This window comes from Rhamphochromis longiceps, linkage group LG16 (genome assembly GCF_057381845.1).
Source record: "Rhamphochromis longiceps isolate RC_006_pf linkage group LG16, R_longiceps_female_GT1.1, whole genome shotgun sequence".
Taxonomy (NCBI): domain Eukaryota; kingdom Metazoa; phylum Chordata; class Actinopteri; order Cichliformes; family Cichlidae; genus Rhamphochromis; species Rhamphochromis longiceps.
This window is the reverse complement of record NC_140572.1, coordinates 10131890-10151619: the sequence shown is the minus strand read 5'-3', so window position 1 is coordinate 10151619 and position 19730 is coordinate 10131890. Positions and strand designations below refer to the sequence as shown.

General features: G+C 39.6%; 2 protein-coding genes across 2 annotated transcripts in view; one reads left to right on the top strand and one right to left on the bottom strand.

The window, feature by feature from the left end:
• Window positions 1–12316, top strand: part of itgav (integrin, alpha V) — a 47267-nt gene extending 34951 nt beyond the window's left edge. Inside the window, exons 20-32 of the mRNA XM_085384327.1 lie at window positions 132–269; window positions 484–551; window positions 659–797; window positions 1019–1111; window positions 1395–1474; window positions 4938–5018; window positions 5332–5437; window positions 5826–5984; window positions 6562–6696; window positions 6955–7068; window positions 7680–7787; window positions 8533–8652; window positions 8841–12316. Of these exons, the coding sequence (XP_085240453.1) occupies window positions 132–269; window positions 484–551; window positions 659–797; window positions 1019–1111; window positions 1395–1474; window positions 4938–5018; window positions 5332–5437; window positions 5826–5984; window positions 6562–6696; window positions 6955–7068; window positions 7680–7787; window positions 8533–8652; window positions 8841–8933 (1434 nt within the window). The 3' untranslated portion in view covers window positions 8934–12316. The remainder of the gene's footprint in view (window positions 1–131; window positions 270–483; window positions 552–658; window positions 798–1018; window positions 1112–1394; window positions 1475–4937; window positions 5019–5331; window positions 5438–5825; window positions 5985–6561; window positions 6697–6954; window positions 7069–7679; window positions 7788–8532; window positions 8653–8840) is intronic.
• LOC146650636 (alpha-aspartyl dipeptidase) lies at window positions 12093–19633 on the bottom strand. The gene is made up of 8 exons (XM_085384328.1): window positions 19205–19633; window positions 18431–18519; window positions 16535–16609; window positions 16308–16387; window positions 15706–15879; window positions 13179–13238; window positions 12986–13068; window positions 12093–12684 (listed from the first exon to the last, which is right to left on the bottom strand). The coding sequence occupies exons 1-8, from the start codon at window positions 19297–19299 to the stop codon at window positions 12618–12620; spliced, it is 723 nt and encodes a 240-aa protein (XP_085240454.1). The 5' UTR covers window positions 19300–19633; the 3' UTR covers window positions 12093–12617.
• Window positions 19634–19730: the final 97 nt, after the last annotated feature.

The window sequence follows — 19730 nt, the reverse complement described above, 5'->3', positions numbered from 1 at the left end:
ATGCTTTTAGAGATGCATGTTAACTGGATTTGTGACCACAGAGGTTTTCAAAGTTTGAAGGATAAAAGGAAAATGCTTCCCAGGAATGGATTTACAAACATGGCTCTTTATGTTTCCTCCTGCTCTGTCAGGATAATCGAGAGTTCCGGGATAAGATCACTCCCATCTCAGTGTCAATGGAGTACAGTATGAACTACCAGCAGGCTGCAGACAAAACGGGATTGCAGCCTATTGTTGACATGTCATCTCCATCCGAAATCAACAAACAGGTAAGTATGTGCAGCTTATTCAATGAATGAACAGCGATCTGTGACTTTTAGGGCCTTTGGTAGTCATGTTGGCATGTAGAGAATGATAGTTCACAATAAATTTTTTTGATAATGAAGGCTTTATAGTAGTTTGGACCAAACAATACTGAATGACTCCTTTTATTTATCGTTCTTTGATACTGAACATCTTCATCTTTGCTCTTCTCTCCATCAGGTTCATATCCTGTTGGACTGTGGGCCTGACAACATCTGCAAACCTGACCTCAAGCTGTCGGTTAAAAGGTGAGAAAACAAACTCAACCTAAGTTAAACCAAAAAGTTTTGCCAATGAAATCAGGACGGAAATTTAGGTTGAAACCCTCAGTTTAGTGTTCTTTGCCTCCCTTCAGTGACCGTGACCAGATTTACATTGGCGATGATAACGCTCTGACCCTGGAGATCACAGCTGAGAATCAAGGCGAGGGAGCCTACGAGGCCGAACTCCACATCTACCCTCCGCAGCAGGCTGACTTCAGCGGTCGCAGTCAGGTAATACAGACACCACTCCACTTTGCCCAGATTCAGGCAAAATCAGTTTAATGTTCACTTTGAAGTGAGGAGGTACATTTTCCTGCTGCTGTACTTTGAGAAATAAAGCTGAAAAGTTCTTGCATTGGAATGTTTGTTCATAAAGTATTACTGTACAATCCAGTTCATCATTGAGCTGGTAATAATTCTTGTAATAATCAGTGATGTCTTATTTTTCTTAGGCCCTGTCTAGGCTGTCCTGCGCCTACAAGAAAGAGAACCAGACTAAAATGGTGGTGTGTGACCTTGGAAACCCCATGAAGGGAGGAACTAAGGTCAGTGATCGGTGCATGTAAAGACACACACACACATAGGAGTTGGTCCAGCTGGAAGTTGATCAGAAGGGAAAGAAAACTTTAAAGCACATTTGATTTGCCCGAATAAATATTTGAATCAAATATATTGAACTGCAGCTTTAAAATCAGAATACGTCAGTAATGAAGTTTCGATTATTTTGAGTGACCTTTGTTCACCAAATCAAGTCTAGTGATGTCTGCTGGATTTTCTTGCATCCTCCTGCTCACTGATTGTCCCTGTCCCTGTGCTCTCATTGGTCAGATGGTGGCTGAGTTGGGGTTCAGCGTGCAACAGCTATCAGAGGACGACACATCTGTCCGCTTTGACCTGCAGATAGTCAGGTACGGAACAGTGTTTGGTCTCTTTGTTCTGACCCTGCTTTAACTCATCAAATTTAACCCATTTTGATATTTGATAGAAGCAAAAATACCCTGGATGCTACGCTTTTGTATAGGTGCTATAAATGTTTGTACACCGAGACTGCTCCTGGACAAATTCGACCTGAATCGGTTCAGATCAGGTGGATTTTAAATCTTGGGGAACAGTAAAACTGTGTAGGAGTGGTCATATGTGGTACACATAAGAACAAAGGTCATAACGAGGTCAGATGGTGCCTTCACACAGAAACAAGAGCTGTAATAGGGTGGTGGGGTGGTTAGGAAACAGGGCAAGAAGGTTCCTGGTTCAAATCCCAGCTGGGGCCTTTCTGTGTGGGGCTTGCATGTTCCTCCTTTGCCTGCTGGGTACTCCAGCAAAAATGCACGTGTTAGGTTAATTGTTGATTCTAAATTCAATTCAATTCAATTTTATTTATATAGCGCCAAATCAAAACATAAGTCGCCTCAAGGCGCTTCATAGTTACAGAGAAAAACCCAACAATCATATGACCCCCTATGAGCAAGCACTTTGGCAACAGTGGGAAGGAAAAACTCCCTTTTAACAGGAAGAAACCTCCAGCAGAACCAGGCTCAGGGAGGGGCGGCCATCTGCTGCGACCATGGAGCCATGGAGGTAGATAAAGTGCTGTATGAAAGTCAATGTGTGACTAGTAGAAAAATGCATTACAAACATTTCATTAGGATTAATCATCAGTTTAGTTTGGTTATTAGCAATGTTCCCTCTAATTTTTCATGTGTCTGAGTGAACAAACAAACTCCCTGAGCGGTCCCTCGGACCACTGTGAGCAACATTAGACGTGTGCACTGTTGTCACGCCAGCATCAAATCCATCCAAGTCACATGGTTTATTAAAATAATCAAATTACAGCATTTACGTTTATGTTAGACGACTTTTAAATAACTGCTTTAGCCCACTTACAATGAAAATTTTAAAAAATCTTGTTCATGACCTGTGTAGTATGTTCACACTATTGGAAGTAAGTAGTAGTAGTATGTTTTTGCTCACAGGCGGAGAGTGTTTTCGAGCGTTTTCCTTATAAAACGCAGTTTTTACCGTTTCTTCCCGCAGTAAATATAAACAACGATGGTATTCAGGAAGAAAACCAAACATTAAAAATATTTTTATCATATCTCTGGTTTTACGTGACCTATCAACATGATTTAAAAACTGGTATAAAGTCGACACTTTTTCCGTCAATTGTTCCGTCTGTCCTGCTCACACCTCCAATGGTTGTACACGTTGTCATTAACGTGGCTTCACTCCACATCATCCACGCCGCTTTGCTAGCTAAAACACCGGTGTCGGCATATAAGGACGCTGTCATAGTCTGTCAACGACGTTGATTAGCTGCGTATATACGAATGTGAATCGCATCATTGGCTGGACTATGGGATAAGGTGGCATCGTTCTAATCCCATACGGGAGCAGCCAGCGACTTACTGACTCACACTGCAAAACAGAATTGTTAAAGTTTTAATTTTAATTTCAATTCAGGTAGATTTTTTTTTTTGTGCGCAGCACAGATTTTCTGTGTGCAGAGAGTGTGCCAGCAGTGCGCAATTGCGCAGCTTAGAGGGAACATTGGTTATTAGTCAAATGGGCTGTTTATACATTCTAAACAGATCTGTTGTTTAAAAATTGTTGTACACAATCACTATGATGGACTCTCTGGCCTTGGTCAAAATTGAGTCGAACTTACTTCGAAGGCCTGAAATATCAACAGTAGGTAATTCTGGGTAATTGTAATGAGTGCCGCATAGTGCCACCTACTGACAGCACTTCAGTTTTTGTTTTCTTTTTCATATTAGCACACAAACACTGGTGTATAGAGAGGCAAAAGTTACACAAAGACTAAAATCAAGGCTAAAATATAAATAAAGTTTTCATTTTGTCATTATGAGGAATTAATGGTAGTCTCAAGAAGTGTTTAAAATGAAGGATTTCAGTACATCCTGTATCCAGTGTGAAATGATAAGGACTCTGCTGTTATTCCAAGGACACAAAAGAAAATCAGGGTACAGTAGCATCAACACACCTCAGAAGGTTTAGCGTGATAGAAGCTAACTGCAATCAGACTGAGTGTTAAGCCCACTTAATTCATTAAAGCAGAGCTGTTTTCCTCGTCTCGCTCATCTGAATGACAAAAGCCCTGAAACTCTGAAGGAAGCAGCTCCGTCTTCACATTCTTCTGTGTTAGTGTTTTTGTACTTCTGTGGCAGAGAGAGAGAGAGAAGTATGTTAATGAAGGGTTTTCAGCAGTCTTTGGTTCGCCTCCTCTTCAGCTCATCGACACACTCGTACTGCACAGCAGTTTCACTGCTCCTTAAATGTGTGCCAGGAGATTTCTGAAGGCCGTTTCTCTCTTTTTGTCATCACCTTTGACATGTACAGATTAACTATGTTTTAACCTTTTCTCATATTCTTAAACTTTTTAAGGTAGTTATCTTTATTATTATCCGTTACATTTGACTTATTCCTGATTTATTTTTGATTTCTTTCATGAGCTCTACATTTTAGCAACTTTGTTGGTGATTACTGTATTTATTTGTCAGGTTGGAGCAACAGATTTTCAGTCAGTTAGTTGCAGTTGAGTGTTGTGATGTCTTTGATTTGCAGTATGGCACTGACAGCATTTTGTTCACGATAAGCACAAATGTAGAATTTAGCACTTTAGCATCAGGTTCGAACTTTTAATCAGGATTTTACTTTTTTTAGTATTTATTACCATCATTCACTGGACTTATTATTCAATAGTGGCTTTCATTTTATTTTATCTTTATCTTTATTTGCCTTTTTTATGACATATATCTTCTTTGAAATGTCTTTTAGATGCTTTACAAATAAGAATAGAGTAATCAATAAGTTGTAATATTTCTCCAGCCATTCATTCATTTTCTTCAGCTTATCCAATTTAGGATCCTTACATTAGAAATGTAACAGACTCCAGGACTGAGTTGCTGCGCATAAGATAGGGTTCTGGCAGAGCCTATCATAGCTGTCCTAGGACGAGAGGCACGGTTCCCCCTGGACAATTTGTCAGTCTGCCGCAGGGCTGAATCATAAAGACAGACAACCATTCATTGCATTCAGACCTGTGCGCAGTTTGAATTACTGATGTAACTAAACCTGGCACAGTGGTTAGTACGATGGCCTCGCAGCAAAAAGGTCCTGGGTTCAAATCCAGCCTCTACGTCTTCTCCCGTGTCTGTGTGGGTTCTCTCAGGTGACTCTGGCTTCCATCTACAGTCCAGAGACGTGTGCGAGGTTAGGTTATCTTAATAAGGTTAGATCATTGTATTCTGATGTTGTTTATTTTAACACATTTAGGGGTTAGGGATTTTGTTTGTTTGTTTGTTTGTTTGTTTTTGGTCATGTGAATGTGACTGTTTGTTGTTGATTTTTCAGCTCTAACCAGTTTGACAACACTAGTCCCAAAGTCACCAGCGTCATCAAACTGGCTGTACTCGCTAAAGTCTCCATCAGAGGGTAAAACGCACAGAAACACACACTGCTGCTCCTGAAGGTGTTTCTCTTTCTGCTTAAGAAGCTTCAAAAGAAGAGGCTGTAATTTATATGATTTTCCCAATAGTGTATTTAAATAATAATAATAATTGATAAGCTTGTTGCCTCATCTTTAAAAAGGGATGAGGCTTTAAAAGCTACAGAATTTGTACAACTATAAAAACAAAAGTGTTGACTACACCCTCGTTTAACTGGTATATCTCTGACTTTGAAACTTGCTTTAAAAACAAGTTTTTATGATTCCAGCTTCACATTGTTCCTTAAAATGTGTTTCCAGGTCTTCATCTCCTGGTCAGGTGTTTATTCCTATCGCCAACTGGAAACCGAGAGACCCTCCTGTATTCGGTGACGACATCGGACCACAAATAGTACACGTCTACGAGGTACAGACACACGTGCACGAACATGCGGGAGAGACGGGTGATTCTGTTTTTTTATCTCACTGATTTAACTAAGACTGCACAAGATGATAATATTATTATTATTATTATTATTATTATTATTATTATTATTATTATTATTAGCAGCAAGCATAATGTAATGTAGGTCAAGCTGACCTCATGATTTCACAATGAATTATGCTATATGAGACTGTATTTCTTGGTCTCCCACCCTTTTGGTATTATTGTATAGTTCAACTGCTTTTTGTTTTTTGAAATGATTTATTAGAGCTTCACAGTCACAGATTTAATGCCAGTGGTTATTGAAAATATTTCTTCTGTATTTTTATTTCTTTGGACTGAGAATAAAACTTGCATTCCCCTTTCACAGCTCCTGAACAACGGTCCCAGTACGTTCAGTAAGGCAGCGCTGGAGGTCAAGTGGCCGTACCAGTTTAGAAACAGCTCTCTGCTCTACATCACCAGCTACGACACAGAGGGACCCATCAACTGTACCACTGACATACAGATAAACCCACTCAATGTCTCTGTAAGGCACACAAATACAGAAACAACACAAATGCACACCAATACTCAAACAGTTCACAACATACAGCTTCTTTCCACAGTTTTGTCAATTGTGATCTTAAAGGTACTTCTTCTAAATTTGTGCTTAAAAATATGACTATCACAACCATGGATTATCTTAAAGAGATCAGCTGACATTAAACTATTGCCAGGCTGTACTTTATACCACTTTGTACCAAAACATGCTGAGTCAGTTTAACCTTCAGTTAAGCGGCCACATCATCACAGGACACACCTGCTTACAGTGGTGGCGAGAGAAAAAGGCAAAGCCTCTTGAGGAAATGGGGTAGCTAAATCAAATGTTCAAAGTCAAACAGCAGCGCAGACCAACAAACATGTCAACACCAGCTGATAAAAAGCTGCCCTCTAGTGGTGAAAGTTTTTGTTGAATTCTTCAGTTTGTAATTAGACGAAGTAGCTTTAAACACCAATAAGAAGTATTTCTGCTGTTCCAATTAATAATGTGCTGCTGTGGCAGTGCTCCTTCTCTTACATGTTTCCAACAAATAAGCCTTTCTTTGTGTGTCTGTGTCTTTCAGAACCCAGTGAGCACTTCAAAGAACACCAGCACTGTTACGCCTGGAGGACGAGAGTCGGAGGGACGGAATCAAAACAGCGTCCGCCAGAGGAGAGATCTGGAGTCCAGAAATGCAGAGAATGACCTGCAGACACTGGTAAATCTACACAAGCACATATGCTTTGAATAACCCATTTGTATGACATGAAATTACACCTTGACTCATGCCTGATCGTGCTAAGAACAGCTGATGCATCCCAGCAGCTTTAGATGACATCTCCCAATCAAATTGCGTTCCTAAAGAAAAGCATTCATTTGACTCCTGCTGTGCTTCTCTACATGTAAACGTTTCTCTGTGTGTGTGTGTGTGTGTGTGTGTGTGTGTGTGTGTGTGTGTGTGTGTGTGTGTGTGTAGGACTGCCACACAGCTAAGTGTCTGACACTGAAATGTCAGGTCGGTCGTCTAGAAAGGAGGAAGAACGCCATCCTCTTCATCTACTCCAGACTGGATGTCAACAACTTCCTCAGGGTAATCAAATAAAAGCACCTATGTTAGGGCAGAGCAATGTTACTGAACACAGCAACCAGCTCTGTGTCTGTGTTCTCTTAAATTATAAATGCATGCTCTTTTCTTTCTGTTTCCTTTCCTGATTAACACAACACAACATGCACTGGTTTGGGTTTGCTGTGTGTCTCCATCATATTATTGTAGTGTCTTTACCTTACAATATAGAGCACCTCAAAGCAACTGTTGTTGCAATTTGGTGCTATGCAAATAAATGGAATCTAATCACACAACAGAACATGTGTGCAACGTCTTAGAAACAAAAGCTGGTCTTTATAAAGTTTCACTGTTGCACTAACCCAGTGATGGCTGCCTGTGCATCTATGGGTGCATTACATGCAGTGGTTGCTAGTAGCTAATCCAACATTCATAATCTGGACTTTTTGCCAAAATGTAAACAAATAACCAGAACAGTGTTGCCCAGACTGTCACATTTTTAAACCTCTGTCCTAATTTCTCTAATAGCTGAAGAACACATGTCTGTTGTTAGGTAATATCCATTCTCCAGGTCGTGATTTATCCTCAGCATTTTGGACTTCATTTGTCAGACATGTGACTTTTTTCCCTCCTTTCAGCCTGAGAATCAGAATCGTTCCTATGTGATACAATCAACGGCTAGCTTCAGTGTGATCGAGATGCCCTACAAGAACCTGGAGATGGAGCTACCATCCAATAGCACCACAGTAAGACACACAAACAGAAATGATCAGCACTGCATGGAAGACACAGAATTATCTACAAACAGAAAGTCAACACAAAATGCGTGTGCACATATACGGAGGTTTCATGAATGAAATACGTAGCAAACTAGTGACTTTAAAGTTATGGTTTTCTTCTGAAGTTCACAGAAAGATAAACAAGCATACAAAACCTCTCAGTGCAGGAAGTCAGACTCATGACAGTAGACTCGTTATCAGCAAGGAGATGAAAAATAAGCTCTCTCACCTTGTTGTTACACAAACCAGTTCCTGTCTGCAGAAAAACAAAAAACAAAAGAAAAAATCTTGATTTCTGAATGAGCTCATATTTTCACATAAACTACATGAAATGTAATCATATAAACAGTAGGAGTCCCTTAATATTAGATTTTAAATCAGTCAGAGAAAACACATTCTTCAGTGTTTTGCTATAACACAGCAGTCTCTAAATCACTGATAAAACATGTTAGTGCAGGTCCACAGCGTGTTCGGAAGCACTCGCTGGCATTTAGACTCCCGACTCTTCGTAAAGATTATGGACCGTAGACTTAATGAAGCGTTGGAACAAGTTGATACCAGTCTTGAGGAATTTATTATAACAGCCTTAAAGGAACACAGATGGAAGGACAGTGCATATTTTAAAGAGTTAGATTGGTCATTTTATAACAGCATAATGACTTTAAGCTGATCAGGACGAAGTAAGTATGTTTTTGGTTTTGTCTCGTTTCAGGTGAGTGTATCAGTGGTTTGGGTGGCTGAGCCTCCTCCACCAGTGCCAGGCTGGGTGGTGGCTCTGGCTGTGCTGGCAGGACTGCTGCTGCTGGCGCTGCTTATCTTCATCATGTACAAGGTAGTAAACATGTCCATTGTCACTGTTCTTGTGCTGCTTTTTTCCTTTTTCCTAAGCTTCTGTAGTTTTACACTGAGACGTGTGTTCAGACGTTGCTCTTCTGTGTCAGATTAATGGCTGAAACACCACTTTCACTACCAAATATAACCGACTCTTGTGCCCTCTTTTCTTCTTCTTCTCCTGTGCAGTTGGGTTTCTTTAAGAGAGTCCGCCCCCCACAGGAGGACTGCATTGAAAAGGAGCAGCTGCAGCCGGAGGAGAACGGAAACACTGATGCCTAGATGTCAAACTGTGAGGGACTGATGGCAAATCAGTAGGGGGTGGGAAGAAATCAGGGTAAAAAGGCCTCTGAGAGCATTTCACTGTATTGACTGTTGGATGGCAGATAATGATATGATTTAAGATTTAATGTGCTGGTTTTATTTTTATTTTTATTTTTATTTTTTAAAAAGTCAACATGTATTTGTGCCAAAAGAGAATCTGGAAAACATTGATCAAACAAAATCCACAAAGTTTAGTGTTAAAGGAGCAGTTCGACGTTTCCTGAGAAGCTGCATCACAATGTGTGCGTGATGGCTGAACGACGCTGATGTTACGAACTGCAGATGTTTTGTGAGTTCACACATACATTTGTTTAATTTGTGAGAGTTGCATGATCAGATTGCCTGCTTTAAAAATATAAAGCTACAGCTTGATTAGCTTACCTTAACATGGGACTGGGAACAAAGAAAATTCACCTCATCTTTTCACATTAATGATATTAAAAATCACAACTCTAAGTATTATATAAACATTTAATAAATGTTTTTTGTTCCCTAAAATCATTATTGATAAAATGTGTCAAAATGCTTTTACAAACTAGCTGTGAGAGCTAGCAAGTCGATCTCTTGTATTGTATTCAACATTTGAAAAATGCAGAATTTCATATTTACAATTCAAGCATTAAAAATTAAACAAGCTAGAGCATATTAGTGAACATTAAAGCTGCCAGGCAGATCTTGTTACCTCTTCACAGGACCACGCTAGCTGTTCCCTAGCCAAGCTAATCCACTGCAGTTTCATATTTAATATTCAAACACAAGCCTGTTGTCATTCTGAACATGTCCTAAACCGTTGAGCTATTCCTTTAACAAATCGAGAAACTTAATGGTTTTGTTCCAGCAGGCAGTTGAAATCAAAATTACAGTTTTCCAGAAGTTATAAGAAGCATAAACCACCTTAATTTTCACATTTTCCATCCAAACACAAATTCAGCAATGAGATAAACAGCCTTGTTGTTATGCTACACTTAAGTCATTGTTTTAGAGTTTCTAAGAGCAGTTAATTATTAATACAGCCAGTGATTATTATTGTATTGTATTATAGAATACCACAGACTGAATCAGTGGAGTTTAAATCAGCAAAGGTGCGCTATAAAAACACATTATCCCAGCTGAGACACAAGAAGCGTAAAACACCACAAACACAATAGCCAACTGATCCAAGCAGAGCATAAACAAATAACACATATGTCACAGTGATGTGCCATATTATCTTAGTATGGACTCAAATTATTACTACGCAAAACAAGTGTTTGTTTCATATGTGAGAGTATCGGCCGATATATTGAATTTTTATCAGTCGGGTTCCACTTGTAATTTAGTAAATGTTTTTTTTCTTTTTGTTTTAGTGACGTGATTAATTTTGATCAACCAGCAATGTAAAAACAAACAAAAACAAAGCAATACGGTAACTGAAGCAGCTAGTTAGCTGCATTCAGGTCTTTTTAGATGTTTCGGTAAAACTGGTTTATCTGCTGTAGCATGGGATGATGGGAAGCTCACAATAATATATTTGCCCTTATGTACGCTTGTTTTTTCTCTTCCTGCTTTGTGTGTGGGGTAGCTGATCTGCATTTCTCTTGTATGAGTTTGCTTTGGGATGTTGGTGGTTGTTTCCTTTGTATTTTGTACACAACATTAATTAGAGTTTTAGAAGTTTGTCCAACTTTTTTCAACACAATCAAGAAAATGTTTGGCCAAATGTAATTTTGTTTGTGCAGAAAATGGTTGAAAATCATTTTAAGTTCTGTCTGATTAGTCAGTCCACAGAAGCCTCATATCTCGCATCATTATGTTGAAGCTGATCTTATGTTGTGTCTCTGCAAGCAAAGAGCTGTAACTGGCTGAGAAAATGTTTCAGGCTGTATGGAAACCGGTCTATATTTGCCATACATTAAATGCATTCTAGATCCTAACAAGTATTATTAAATGAACAATTTCAGTTATTTTTCAAGTGAATAGATAAACTTAAAAACATTTTTTTTGGATTTTTATTTTTATTTTTAACCTGACCAATTGATGAAAGTATTAAAGTATTTAAGACATTACACATTTTAATGTTTAAGATTTGTCAACATGTGTAAATACCTTCAGTCAGTGGCTAGAGCAACAGCAATAGTAACTATGGGGGTGGAGCTTAACAGACTATTAGTAATTCTAACCTGGCAAAGTACGGGCTGTTTTAGTGTTAGTGAGCTGCGACTTGAGTGTTGACCAGTGTGTGTTGACATGATCGATTGGATTGTGTATTTGCAAGCATGTGATTGGTTCATGTTTCATTGTAATCACTAGTTGAGGCCCGTTCAGCTCACACAGCAACAAGCATAGAGTTTTATTGTGTAGTTTTAAATCACAAACTTCTTTTTAAAAAGACTTGTAGTCCTTTTCACTGAATTGGTTGTGACAGTTTTTCCTGCACTGAGGCCTTTTGGATTTCTACTTATTTACATTCAGATTTCAGACTGGCAGCTTTGCTGGGAACAAGTTAAAACAAACGCAGGTTTCTACTTTGTGTTTTGAGTATATGATTGCTCTAATACTTAAGGAAAAAAAAAAAGAAAAAAATACTTTGCTATTTACCCATATTGGGTTCGCATTATAAATTAATGTTTATAGCTGATTATAGGTTTACAAATATAATAATGCAGGTAACATTCATCATAAAATAACAGGAAGACTTTAATAAGCACATTATACATTGTTTTCTTTCAGTGGCATCTTAACCAATACTTTGAACCAACTTGTCCTACTTGAGCAAAGAGTTGTGTGTTTGTGTCGGACGGCACTTCTTAACAAATGAGTGATTTTGGTATGAGGATTGATCTTAGGTCAGTGCTCTCATGCGGGAGATAAACTGAGCGGCTTCACTGCACTGTTAATTTTTTCTATAAAGGTTTTCTAAGGTTGATTGTGTGTAAATTAGACCAAAACAGCATGTTTCTCTTTGCCAGGAGTCAGTTGGACAGAAATCTGTTCATTTCAGTATCAGTCATTTCAAATTACTCAGAAAAGCTGCAAATCGCTAAAACATTTATTTCTGTCCTAACATCTTTGATATGACCTTATTGTCAGCACCGTTGTCCTGAGCGATGATGCAAAAGCCTTTGGTGAGTAGAGGAGTTTGTGTTAAATATGGAGGAATAATAAAAAAAAAACAAAGCCTCCTGGCAGATACGAGTGATTTGCAGCCAGTCATTTGTATTTAATATTGCTCCGTGTTTCTTTCTGCCCTAAGAAAATATTGACTATTTTTGATGTATGTATTCTTTCACATAGAGAATAAAACAATGATTTCATAAAGAGATGATTTTACCTTTAAACTAAAATAAACTGATTTGTTCACATCTGTTCAGTGTTTTGTGGTGATCTCTTCTTTTTAAACCAGGCAGCCTTTTACAAATGTATATACGAATATTGCATTTAAATCACATCACCATGTGTAAATTGGAAGGAATTTGTACTTTACAGACTTAATGGTCAATTTTTGTTTTAATTTATTCAGGTTTTTGCACAAGTTGCTAAAAAAAAAAAAACTAGATTAACTTTACTGGAGAGACACATTAGATGTTTCCTTAAAATCTTTATTCTGTTCCAACCAGAAACATTGAAAACTTTGTGCTCCTCGTCTTGCTTCCATTTGACCGATCATTGTGCATCAGTTAGCAGGAAGCTAAAGTCACTGCCTGGCTCATACTCCACTGTGGGCTTTTTCCTGAAACACATAATTATACACAAAAAGAAAGCATTTATAAAAATCCTGCTGATATTTTCTGGTCACTGGAATAACTCAACTTGTTTCGCGTTCTCAAATTGTGTGTTTGTTCTACTGATGATGTACACACCCTGGTTACACAGCCGCATTGCTGGGATGCTGTTTAGATTTAGTTAAGAACATGTTAACATTAAACTAATTTTGTTTTAGTGTAAGGCTAATAAAGGCTACAGTCGATTAGAAAGGAGATTGGATAAGTCAGTGTGATGTCATCTCAAGTCATGAAAACTTAGTGTGTTACCTGGTGAACAGTCTGGCCTTAGTGGTTCCCAGCAGTGTCGCTTTGTTTCCCTCCACTAGCAGCAGGGAGCCCTCCCTCAGACCCTGACAACAAACAAAAAAGACGGTAATTTTCTAATGAAGCCGCTTCATCTTCTCGGCATGAAAGATTTAAGCACTATTACATGTATGCAGGTCTGCTTCCCCTCACTTACCAGGACACACGGAGTATCGGGTTCTTCGTGGTACTGGATGATCCTCTGCTCTCTGGTTTCCTACATGAAAACAAGATTCAAGATTGTAAGCACAGTGGAAACAGTGGAGGCTGAAACCACAGCTGAAATATAACTATTGATGTGACAAAATGTTCAAAATAACCTCGTCATTCACTCTTCTTTTTAACAAGAAATAAGGACAACTGCTCATTGGTGACAAACTGTCCTCAGTTAATTCAGCAAGTGTATTTTAATAACAGCATTCCTGTTTTGCTGAATACCTGCTGCTGTGACCACATTACAATGACAGAAGAAAACCCAAACCAAAGGGGAAACTCGGGGTTTAGTATCTTACATGGACGACTAGAGGAGCTGGGAATTGAACCGCTGACCTTCCAAACAGATGACCCAGTGTACCTCCTAAACCACAGTTGCTCATGTCTGTTCAGCTAAATACTGCTCCCAAATGTGTGATGATATTAAAATAAATTATAAACATAAATAAAAACTAAAATATTTAAAGATACAAATCTAGGTTTATTAACATTTGTCACTGTTGCAATCACCAAGAGTGACCACCAGGGGTCGGTGGACACAGCAATATATCTTTCAGAAAATAAATTTGTGCTTTATCGACGCAAATATTTTTATGAAGTGATTGTTTTTCCTTTGTGATTCTTCTCACAGCTGTTTGTTAACAAATGCTAACAACTGCTTGTCAATGTAAATCATTTTTCCAGCACAAAATGCAATTATTCTTCAGTTCTTTTCTAGTGTCAGGATTTGGATTTTGTTTTGTTTTGGTTTTCTTCTTCTTCTATATCATTACAGCATCAGAATCATTTCACTATGAAATGTATGCAATAACAAAACTCATACTCCAGACTTCACCTTACCCTCTGACAGCTTGCACTGAGCAAACCTTTCCTGTTTTCTGACACTTTTACCATCTGAACAAGAAATGATGAAAACCACCCTTCCATGAACGAAATTTACACCTCAGGAACGTTTTTTAAACCATTTAAGAATAATAGTTCGTGTTCTCCCTTAAGCTGGACACCAGATGCTTGCTGCCACGCCCTGTAGGTAGTGCAACTGCTACCCCATGGCCTGGCTCTATGAATTCAGTGTTTCACAACCCTCAAACTAAACATTGCATGTCATCACATTGGTCAGAGCTACCCTAAATCGCTTTGCTGACACTGCAGCTTTTTTGTCAGCTGTTGCAGTTTTACAGCTCTGAGTGTTGCATAATTTCCTCAGGCTGTTTTATCACGTGTTAGCTGGAACTCATGTCAGTCAAACCTTCTGCAAATCATCTGTCCCTTCATGCAGATTGTTTATAAACCCTTAAGGTCTAGAATGCATCCAGTTTAGGCTGGAGTCCAGTCTTGGTTATTTCCTACTGTGTCTCCATTCGTTTCTGCAGAGATACTTAATATGACCACAAAATGCAGGTAGTGCATAATCATTTATTAAAAAGATTCCCACTGGTGTTATCGTCTTTCTCCTAACTATCATTCTGTGGCATGAAGTTATTAAGTAATAAAGAGCAGATATATCCATTCATCTTCTACGGTCCAGGTCAGAGGGGCTAAGGTCTCAGCAGAGAAGCCCAAAGCTCCCTCTACTCACCCACCTCATCCACCTCGTCCCAGGGAGACACGGAGGTGTTCCGAAGTCGAGAGATATAATCTCTCCAGTGTGTCCTGTGTTTGCCCTTGGCTCTTCCTGGTAGGACATGTTTGTTATACGTCATCTTGGAGGCATCCTAATCAGATTCCTGTACCACCTTAATTGTCTCCTTTCAAAGTGGACGAGCAGTTGATCTACTACTGCAGATTTACTGAGGTCCAAATTCACTCAGTGTAAGGCGACATCCTTTTAAAGCCGAGCGAAAAACCTCCATGGCACTTCCACCGTTTCACTGTTGGAGCTGTTTCAACAGCTTAATTATTTTATTTACATATTACTCATAGTGCAAACATGTTGTTGCTTTGTCGCTTCCAAACATATCTGCTTATCTCTGAGCAGAGGGCAGCCATAAAGCAATGTTAGAGTGTTACTTATAACACTGATACGGCATACAAGCGACAGCTCAGTGCAGTAATCATTTTCTTATATCTGTCAACCAGCTAGCAAAACAAAGACTCCTACATCGTTTTTCACTGATGATTTTTAACCTCGGGCTCGTAGCAGTTCGGAATTTTGAGTAGTTGTAATACTCCCAGTATCTCTGATCAGTTTCATTTATCTGTATATTAGTGAAGGCTTTGCAGTGGACTGTGGCTGGAGTGTCTGCAGCAAGAATTTCAGCTTCATCTAGTAGCAGTGTAAAGCAACAGAAAATAGAAATCCTCAAAAACAAGCATCCAAAGCTCTACTTGTTATAAAATATATAGTTATTTCCAGCTCTGACAATCAGTAACTCTGATTATAAAACTGATTATTTGCAGAGACAAAGTCTAGACTAACCTGGCCTAACGGCCTCCTCACAGCAAACAGAACCTCAGGCTGTGCGACTCACCCCCATGTGGCGGCTGGTGCGGTCGGCGTCCAGGTAGTGCGGGTTGATGTTGAAGGGGACGAGGCCAATGGCAGAGAAGGACGGAGGGAAAACAATGGGCATGTCGTTAGTGGTACTGATGCTGATGGTGGCCACATTAGTGCCTGCACTGGAGCCCATGTAGGGGACACCATCCTGGGCAAGGATTTAAAGAATGTGGGAGTAAAGAAAAGGGAGACAAGAAGTAGTCATACTACTTAACTAAGAGCACACAGGAATCATTGGTTTAATTTCTTTTTAATAATCAAGACAGAATTTTTCTGCAATTATTTTTTAAAGAATCTAATCGATTTGGTCTGTTGTTTATGTGCATATTCATATAAAATGCGTACATAACTCCCCCAAATCTATTAAATTTATTTAAAACCTTCATAAGACAATAGTATATGTTTTTATAAAACATACACAAAATTATATTGAAATGGAATGTTTTTAATAAAAAACAACATCTATCAATCTATATATATAACCATTTGTAAAAATGTTACATTTTGCAATTATAAAGTATTTTGTTTGTTTGCTGTCTTGTTTTGTTCCAGTAAATATTTTTGGATTAAATATACCTCCATCACTCTCTTCCTGATCTCCATCACCACCTTGTTGTCATAAAGACTCTTCAGCAGCCGGAAAGTGTTGCCTCCACCTACAAACAAAAGCCTCTTTTAGCATCTCCATACTGCAGATTGGGTAAAGTAAAGGTTAGATGGTAATGTAGAATAAGAGAAAGAGAAAAAGTGTGAAATCCCTGAAGAAATTCCAAGAGCTGTTGCTTTCCTCAGATGTTCCTCACCTATAAAAATGCCCTCGGCCTTCCGGACAGCATCTACAGGGTCTGAGGCCTCGTGGATGCTGTCCACCTCATAACCTGCAGAAGACAAATGCTCTTATGACATGTAGGATTTGACTGAATTACATCTAGCAAAGCATGTCCTGTAAACTATCGTATGCACTGAAATCGAAAACAAAAACAAATACTGAAAGAATGCAGAAAAAATGGAGAAAACACCAAAATGCACATAAATAATAATGGATTGCATTTATATAGCGCTTTTCGGGACCCTCAAAGCACTTTACAATACCACTATTCATTCACTCTCACATTCACACACTGGTGGAGGCAGCTACAGGTGTAGCCACAGCTGCCCTGGGTCAGACTGACAGAAGCGAGGCTGCCATATCGCTCCATCGGCCCCTCTGGCCATCACCAGTAGGCGGTAGGTGAAGTGTCTTGCCCAAGGACACAACGACCAAGACTGTCCGAGCCGGGGCTCAAACCGGCAACCTTCCAATTACAAGACGAACACCCAACTCTTGAGCCACGATCGCCCCTGGACTGTGGCTCAAGATAGACCAAATACACTGACTTACATCAACACGATGCACAGAAAACACAAGGAAATACACAGAATACACTAGAATATATAGGAGAAACTGCACAGAAAATACAGGGGAAAATTCATTTCAAAATACCATAAAGCATAACACCTTAAACGTGTGAATCACCCATAAATTATTACTATACTACGGAGGAGCGGTCTGTGTGTCTCGGTGATTCCATCGGCTATGATGTCCTATGGACTTGCCCCAGGTAGGGTCTCTTGTTGGACAGGGTTACCGGGACCACACCCTGCAGCATGACCTGGAAGGGAGGTAGAGCATCTGATTGCTGGGCCTTAGCACATGTGGTCCAGACAGGCACAGCTCAAAAAGGCAAATTGAGCCCATCTACTTGTTTGCTCAAAGAGACAGAGGCCTTCTACTTTGGTGCTCTCTGCTTTCCGCAGTTGATGTGATCCTGTTGGCTTCATTGGTGGGTCCAAGTCGTCTGAAGCCAGGGTTCTGAAAAGGAAAAGGATTGAGTTCCCACTCCGAGTTAGAGACTTGCTATCCCAAGTGGATGAGTTCAAGTATGACTGTGACTTGTTCCCAAGATAGGGAAGTGGAAGATTGACAGACAGGGCTGTATCTCCAGTGATGAGGACTTTGTACTGGTAGATTGCTCTGAGCCATCAGTTTACCAACCGATTCACATCCACACCCTCACCTGTGGTCACAAGCTCTGAGCAGTGACCAAAAGAATGAGACTGGAGCTACAAGCAGTGGAAATGAGTTTCCTTTGAAAGGCTGGGCTTTCGCTAAGTGATAGTGTGGCGAGTTCAGTCATTCAGGTAGAATTTAGAATGACTGAACCACTACTCCACACCAAAAGGAGCCAGTTACATCCTAATCAGTTGGGCATCTGATTAGGATGTCTCCTGAATGTCTCCTGAGCAAGTGTTCCAGGCATGTCCTAGACCCAGATACATTGGATTAATTACATCTCTTGCCTGGCCTGGGAATGCCATGGTGTTCCCCGACATCAGCTACAAGCAGTTGCTGGACTTCTGTGCTTTTGCTGCTACTGTCAATGACCCGGCCCCAGATAAGTGGCAAAAAATGTATAGATGGATATACAGAAAAATTCCTAGAAACACTGAAAACTGTGCTTTCCAAAACAAAATATAGAATATATACACACCCTCAAATATTAAAGTAAGAGAAAAATATAGAACACAACTCTTAAATAAATGTATGTTTTATTAAACATGAACACAAAGGCATATAATTACTTAAGGCTTTATAAATATGAAACTAACAAGCAGGTGTACAGTATGAGACTCAAAAATAATCTGTTACATGAACCTACCAAGAGTCTTAAACTTGTCTCTGGCTAACTTAGTGTAGGCGTCTCTATCATGGAGAGCATAAGGAACAAACAGCACCCTCTTCACGTCTCTGAAATACATACAAACAGATTCATGATAAACACCAGACAGGCCGTCAGGAGTCCTACCTCAAGGCCAGTCGTGAATGTCTGCACACTAAACTTAAAAAGATTTCATTCTAAGGATTTTCACTGCCCTCTGTCCATAACTTTACAGTATTACATTGATGCTGAGTAACAGAGCTAAGAATATTTATTAGGTACTCTATATAATTACATTTTATTAGTTTCATGGGTTTTCAAACACAAGTTGTGTTTACCATTAAATACAACCTTATGAACAGATTAAAAGTGCAGCATAATTTGAATTTCATACATATGAGTGGGCAGGCTTATATATGAACCAGAAAACTGTGCCCATTCTTTGCTGTTCAGGTTTTCTACAACATATTTATTTCTGATCAGCTATTCTGATTTCCTTTTCCTTCCAACCCCCTCATCCCAACCCCCCACCCCACTCTGCCACCACCCTGAAAAATTCTGCAAACGCCCCTGCTCGTAGAGGGATTTACAAAGAATCAAATACAAATGCAATTATAATCCACGTTTGCTCAGTAAACTGACAGAATAAAAAAATAAAAACTTTCATCTTTCTTTTACGTCTTTGCATGTCACTTGACTTTGGCCCCACTTCCTGTTTCCTGTCCCCTTTGTCAACTTTCTGGCCCACATATATGAACCGCGGCGCTAACTTACTTTCCAAAGAAGCTGGAGATGTGCTGCTGACAGTGCTCCAGGTAACCACTGCCGTGCAAAGTGGAGTTGGACACCAGCAGGAGTCTCCTCTTCATCTTGGCTCGAATAGAGAAACAGAAGAAAACCCACAGAAGTTTCAGTGCGGCGGAGTCCAGAGGTCCGGGGTCACAGTTCAGCTGTGATTAGGCTGATAGCGGCTCCCTGACAGCCCGTAAACCGGCTCTCATCAACTCTGATCCCGCCACGGAAGTTCACCTTGGAGCCGTTTAAAGCTCACAGCAGCATTCACGGTGCAGCACACCGTGTTACTATCAGAGCCGCTCTGTCCTTTCTACTTTAAACTTACACTGGATCCAGCTAATACTTTTTATAAGGAGTAGTTGTATTTGATCAATTTTACCACTAGCGGAAACAACACTAGCGCTTCTAACCAAGTACTTTCATAATAAAAGTACCTCTATTTCGTTTCTCCTCAATTCTGCCAAAATAAAAGCGTCCTTTTCCCTGCAAGTCTATCGTCTAGTTC

Excerpts from the sequence above, each read along its gene's own strand:
- LOC146650636 (XM_085384328.1), bottom strand. The coding sequence starts at position 19,299 with ATGAAGAGGAGACTCCTGCTGGTGTCCAACTCCACTTTGCACGGCAGT. Across the intron at positions 16,388-16,534 it reads GGCCGAGGGCATTTTTATAG|GTGGAGGCAACACTTTCCGG; the intron begins GTGAGGAACATC and ends TTTTGTTTGTAG. Across the intron at positions 12,685-12,985 it reads AAGGCCAGACTGTTCACCAG|GAAAAAGCCCACAGTGGAGT; the intron begins GTAACACACTAA and ends TATGTGTTTCAG.